The 7,006-nt window shown below is 38.9% G+C and overlaps 1 protein-coding gene across 1 annotated transcript in view; it reads right to left on the reverse strand.

Moving 5' to 3' along the window:
* The window catches only part of DNAH7 (dynein axonemal heavy chain 7), a 280,274-nt gene that overhangs the window by 137,485 nt on the left and 135,783 nt on the right, over nt 1-7,006 (reverse strand). The window contains exons 31-33 of the mRNA XM_008063530.1: nt 5,657-5,788; nt 4,166-4,390; nt 1,314-1,511 (exon numbers count right to left, since the gene is read on the reverse strand). Of these exons, the coding sequence (XP_008061721.1) occupies nt 1,314-1,511; nt 4,166-4,390; nt 5,657-5,788 (555 nt within the window). The remainder of the gene's footprint in view (nt 1-1,313; nt 1,512-4,165; nt 4,391-5,656; nt 5,789-7,006) is intronic.

The following is a 7,006-nucleotide window of genomic DNA, read 5'->3' on the forward strand; positions in this document are numbered from 1 at the left end:
TGAAGGCAATGTTTTTCTGCCTGGGCAGTTTATTGCCTGGGCTTAATCTGATGAGGGGACAAATGACAAAAGGCTGCATTTTCCTCTGGCCCCTGCCTTTGATAAGTCTCCATCGCCTGGCCCTTGGTGATATCGTGGAGAAATCTCACAGCTCTCTGTACACTTCTAGTTATCTTTCTAAAACCCAGGCTAAATCAACCCTCTCAGCAAAAATCTCTCCCCTTTCTGGATATTCCCTGATACAAGCAAGCATTTAGTTTATGATAAAGCTGTCATTCCAAACTGTTGTGAAGATAGCATTCAACAAATAATACCAGGGCAATTATTTAGCTATACTCCCAAATACATTCCATAATTTTAAATTTAAAAATAAAATCGATAAAGAACTAGAAAGAGGGCCTGGCATGGTGGCTCACACCTGTAATCCCAGCACTTGGGGAGGCCAAGGCAAGAGGTTCGCTTGAGGCCAGGAGTTCAAGACCAGCCTGGGCAACAAAAAGAGTCCTAATCTCTACAAAAACTTAAAAAAAAAAAATAGCTGAGTGTGGTGGTGGTGCCTATAGTCCTAGCTACTCGGGAGGCTGAGGCAGGAGGGTTTCTTGAACATAGAAGGTTGAGGCTGCAGTGAGCTATGATTGTGCCACTACACTCCAGCCTGGGCAACAGAGACAGACCCTGTCTTAAAAACAAAAACAAACAACAACAAAAAACTAGAACCAGGAGGTACCATGGAGAAATGAGGGTTAACTGGGAACCTGCCATGGGAGAAAAGTCACTGACAGCATCATCATTTCTTCCTTAGGCTGTGTGTGGCTGCTGAGATTTGGGGCATTATTTGTTCCAGCAGCTAGCTTCATCTTAACTCACACACCATGGCTAAGATTCCAGAAGCCACAGGGAAATCAGTCTTACTACTACACAGTAATACTTCAGCTACAATATAACCCAGAAAATATCAAGTGCAACTAACAGAAATGCAATATAACCCAGAAAATATCAAGTGCAACTAACAGATATGAAACTATCATCTTGAACAAGTTATTCTTACTAAAATACCCAAATAAGTGGTACAATAACTTAGTGATATAAAATGGGATCATATCTTTAATAAATTTTCCAAAATAAATGGGCAATTCTCGCTTCTTGGCCTTTTGCTGAGATCAAGTATAAAATAAATAGGCAACTATTCAAACATTTTCTGTTGCAAACATCAAAATCCTTGATTTTTAAAAATTATTTACCTAATATTTCAGAAAATAACATTCTTAGGAGTCTCATGCACATTTTCATGTGTAGATTTCTATAATACTTACAATAATATAAACACTTTTTCCAGTTCCCGTTGGTCCTACAAATATTGAAGGCTTCTGATGAGTGGTCAACAGTTCCATTAATGCAGAGTATCGAACTGTGTCCAGAGTCGGCACAATGATTTCGTGAAACAGCAGGTCTTTGGGAATAGGAGCAGTGACTTCCAATTTCTTTATCCATGGTTCCCATTTTCCTATTCCCTGTTCATCGTAAGTAGCGAGGCCGTGAGTGTTGTGCCTAAAATACTTGAAAAAGCGCTACACTCCTACAGACAAGGTCAAAGCCAACACACCCTGATGCTTTTTATACTTTTTTTTTGGTAATCAGGGTCTCATTCTGTTGCCCGGGCTGGAGTGCAGTGGCACCATCATGGCTCACCACTGCCTCTACCTCCTGGGCTCAGGCAATCATTCCGCCTCAGCATCCTGAGTAGCTGGGACTACAGGCACAAACCATCATGTCTGGCTACTTTTTTGTAGAGACAAGGTATCTTTATGTTGCCCAGGATGATCTCAAACTCCTGGGCTCAAGCAATCCTCCTGCCTTGGCCTCCCAAAGTGCTGGGATTACAGGCATAAGCCACAATGCCCAGTCTACACATCTTCTTTATCTTTTAAAGAACATAACATTCAGCTTGAAAGTTAAATGTTTTTTGTAAGTTAAGAAGAAGCCAGGCTTTTGCATGAATACAAATGAAATAGCAACTAAAACCAGTGCTTGAGCCACCCAAGTATCAGTTATTGTGGACAAATATTAGATTCTTCAATGTCATTGAGAAAATTAGACTAATTTAATGGTCTAAAGCATAAATAGTTTTATTCAATAAATGTTAACCAATATTGAAATTTTTTCTCCCTAGAAAATCAGCAGCATACTGCTTGATTTTTATAATGGCATCTGTAACATCAGTTTATCATTGCAGGCACTATTTTTTTACATTGCAGTAAAAAAATATAAAATTTCCCCTTAACCATTTTAAAGTGTTCAGTCCAGTAGTGTTAACTATATCTACACTGCTGTGTAACAGATCTCTAGACAGACAAGATTTCCTAATATGAGACTATTATTATGAGTTAACATTATGTTATATCCTTGCATCCAATTCGCTTATGAACTAAATCTTTGTTTGCTATGGCAGTGTTTATAACACAAAAATTTAAAAATGTGTTAATTCTCTCTCCTTAGAAAAACACCACTGCCCTCTCTATTCTTACAGAATAAAATCTAAACTCTTGGTCAATCAGAGCACATCACAGCCCAGTCCCATCCCTCCTTCACAGCCAGGCCTCCAATGCATCTGCTGGCCTGGCACCTGCCCTGGTCCTAGGCCTTGATGCTAGCATCCCCCGCTTCATTGTAATACCATCTTAAGACTGATGAGGATTTAGCATCCTCAAAAAGGAATCACTACTGTATGCACAACTTTGTTTCTGAAGGTTCAAAGAGGAATAAACCATAGTGCTGCACTCAGTGAGTCCATGGCCTCTTCAGAGGATAGTCGTGTGCCGTTCTAGGCCAAGGGCATGCTAGCATCAAGGTCTGAGACTGTGGCAGATTTGTATTCATGCAAAAGTCTGATTTCTTCTTAATTCCAGAACTGAGATTAAGAAAAAAATAATGCCTTTCTCATATTCTTGATCATCTTTTCAAACATGTATCTTTTGGTACCATACGGGAAAGGATGAATTAAGAATCAGAAGATCTGAAATGTACAGTCATTTAGAGATTGTATGATCCTGGGACAATCACTTAAAATCTCTGAGCCTCATTTTCTCAATGGCAAAATTTGCAGACTAATCATGTCCTTCCTATTTCATTGAGCTGTTGAAACACAAAGTAGAAATAATTGCAGAAAGAGTAATAAACTATAAAACACTCTGAAAATGCTGGGTATTATTTGTAACTTGAAATACAATAAAATTAGCAAAGGTAAGAAGATAATATCTATGTTGGACAAGGCAGAGCTCTTTCTCGGGTGAGCTTGGCCGTGCATCACAGGAGGTATGAAAATTTAAAAATTGATATGGCAATGCCCTTTCTAGAAATTTATCTTAAGGAAATAATCAGCTATGTATACAATGACTTGTACCTAAGAATATACCAAATCAGTACTTAAAAGTGATAAACTAAAAACAACAAGAACAATCCAATGTCCAAGGGTAGGAAACTGATTAAATCAATCTGTTCATACAGTAGGGAGACTTTAGAAAACAAGTTTACTGAAGAAAAATTGGTGAGAAGGAAAGTTCTCTTTATTAAGTAAAAAAGAAGGACATAAAACTGCCCCTTGGGGATATGCTCTGATCCAAATTTTACTTAAATCTGCTTATATTCGTATAATATGTGTTCCTAACTTTGTCCCCAATACAATACTCATGGGAGTTGTTATACAAAAATTAACAAGCACACCACCTAATTTGTACTGTCCAATCCACTTGGGCAGTGCTGAGTTAGTGTTAGACCAGCCGTGTTCCAATAGGACCACTCAGTGCTGGTGACTTACTACCAGGAACCATGAATCTCCAAGTGGTGTCCTTGAACAGTGTGTGCCAGGTGCTGGGCTAGACATCACAATGTATGACTCTATTTAAGGGGTATCGTTGGCCCATCAAGTACTACTGTTACCACACTATCATCGGGAAGCTCTACGTTCCAGGAAATCAACCAGTCCATGACTGTCCAGAAAGAAAGTGACTTTGCTAGGATTTGGGCCCAGATGTATCTGACTCCAGAGCCATCCCACCTTCCTCTACTCCATGCTGTCAAGTGAAGTGAATAGGGTGAAGGCGGCCACAAACCATTATGTGCTGTGTGTCTAGGTTGGCAGTTGGAAATCTTGCTCCAAAACTCTTACCTGAGTGACAAACTGATAATCATAAATGGTTCCTTTTTCAGGAAATGGAATAGTTAGTGTCTTTGAGGGCATGTGCTCAGCACCACTCTGTAGTTTAAATCTATTTCGAGTACGTTCTGAAATGGAACCTTCCATTAGTTCTCGAAGAATATTATTAAATTTCAACCGATCATCAGCTGTACAAGAAGCACCAATGGACCAGATCAATGAAAACAGGAAGATACCCTGCATGGGAGAGATGGGAAGACAAGGAGAAATTAAAGAATAGTGTCAGTCTCTCCCTGAAGCCTAGTTCAGGTCAGCCAGATACATGTTTCTGAGAGGAAATACACATGCCGACATGTAAGAGAAGGCCATCTCAGGGTTGGTAATACGTGTTTTTGTCAGATTGTATGTCTTAGAACATCTTGGAGAAGACCATACCATGCAAAGTGTATATCCCAGCCATAGTGAAACTGTAAAATGATTAATGTAGTAAACCATGTTATATTTTCAGTATATGGCAGGAATTTGATATTAAAACACAAGTATCTTTTTACTAAGGTATTAAAGTACATGTTAACAAGGCAAATAACTTACTATATATATTTTAAATTTAAATTTGCCATAATGGGTGTATTTTCTTTTATTTGTAATGCCATCTGAGCATTAATTGTGTAGGCTAGAATTACAATCCTACAAGCAAAAGGCACTAGTTTGCTTCTCATCAGACTCAAGCAGAGGGACCAGGTTGGAAGACAAGGCCCACCAGCAAGATGAGAAATCCTGTTTGCTTGTTTTAAAACCAAATCTCTTAAGACCAAAGCCAACAGAGTCTGACTATGCTCATGAAAGTTCTAGACTCACTTTGACCTTGTTTGCCTCTTTCTAGTTTACTCACAGACTATTATCTCCAGAAACTACTGAATTCTAAATTTAAAATTAATTTATTTTACAACAGATAAACTACACAAGTACCACACTGACTACATTAGAAGCACAGTCATGAGCAGTACAGTAGTATATTTATTTTAAAATATCCGAGGTCTATAGATACTTTATTTTTCTTTATGAAATCTGCTTATAGATTATCTACATTTGTTTTGCTTTTTACATACATGCACATGCACACACATATAACATTTATAACAAATGAAAAAAGGAAGAAAAGGGAAGAGAGCAATAAATTCGTATGATTTGGAGGGGAAGTGAATCTCATTGCCAGATGGTCAATGGCAATTTGGCATGGGACATTTCTGACCATTGCTGGGCACATGTCTGAGATTACCTAGCAGATCTGAGATGTCACTGGGCTCCACCCAAACCTCCAGACACACCGAGACTGCACCCCAGAAGTTCCCCAACCAGTCCCTAGTAGCTTTATCCTCATCTGTGGCTCCCACCCCTTCACAGTCTCCAATTGCAAGGGCAAAGCAGGTGTCATTACTCAGGAAGCTTCAGGGAAAGCAATGGAGGTGTGTCTTCTAAGACACAGAAGGCAATAACTCTCACCTCAAGCAAGGAGTAAGTTTCTCGGTCATTTCTCTCTTTTACTTTGACTTCATCAGCAAAATTATCCATAAAACAGTCTATTAGATTCATTAAGGATCGGACCAAGTTGGTATCTGAAGTAGGAGATAATTCCTGAAAAGTCAAGACAAAAAGAGATCTATGAAATAAGTTACAGTAGGCACTAGTTAAAATATGAAAATGGGAATGACAATAGCAATGAAACCCCAAAGCCTTACTGGCATGTGTAACTGCTGTGCATTTTGCTTTTTCGCACCTCGCATGGCAGTTTATAAAATAAATGAAATGGCGTCCAGAACTACACAGCACATGGTGCACTCAGCAGCTGTTTGTCTTCCCACTCCCAGCTCTCCTGCAGTCATGAGAGTCACATTGCTTTATGGCTAACATGTGAGAATCCACTCTCTGAAGATGAAAAGCAATGACTTCATACCAGTCACGGCCCCAGGAGAGGCAAGCAGAAATGACCGCAGAATTTCCCACTAAGGATGGACTAAGTGCTACCTACAATGCTGAAATACACAGGACTACAAATGAGAGAGATAACGGTTGCTACAGAGTAAATGATTTCTTCAAGAGACAAAAACACACAGCACCTTTTAGAAAGCTTGCATTTAAAAGTTTTTGTTATACTATAGGAAGGGTAAGTTCCAGTTATATGGAAAATTTATTTGCAATATCTAAATTCTCTAATTATGCCTAAAACCCCCAAAAACTCCTATAGCTTAGTTTACGATGACCCTCAATTCATGCATATTGAGCTGTTTTTGAACATGATTACTCCGTTACTTCATATCTACAGCATATTTTGGCTATAAGACTTTTTTTTTTAAATCAATATTTTTTATTATGATTTTGTGGGGTACAGTTAAGGGTTAGGTGTACAATTACCTTTCATTCAGGCACCCTGTTGATAAGAGGTGTTTCCCCAACCCCAGACAGATATTTGCGACTGTTAATGCCATCCCCCCCCCATAGTATCCCAGTACCATCAGTCATTTTCTTATAGTATTACACTGGATGTTCAAGGTCCATTATATGAGTGAGAACATGTGATACATGGATCTTTGTTTCTGTGAGAGGTCACTCAGTATTATAGACTCTAGTTCCATCCAGGTTGCTGCGAAATTCATGATTTTGTTCTTTTTTATGGCTGCGTAGTATTCCATTGTGTATATGTACCACATTTTTTAATCCAGTCCTCTTTTGATGGGCAGCATGGTTGTTTGAAGGTTCTTGCTAGTGCGAACAATGCTGTGATAAACATACGTGTGCAGGTATCTTTTTTATAGAGTGATTTGAGGTCTTCAGGGTATATTCCCAGTAGGGGGA

The sequence above is a fragment of the Carlito syrichta genome, unplaced genomic scaffold (assembly GCF_000164805.1).
Source record: "Carlito syrichta isolate Samal-C Ts95f unplaced genomic scaffold, Tarsius_syrichta-2.0.1 Scaffold306906, whole genome shotgun sequence".
Taxonomy (NCBI): Eukaryota; Metazoa; Chordata; class Mammalia; order Primates; family Tarsiidae; genus Carlito; species Carlito syrichta.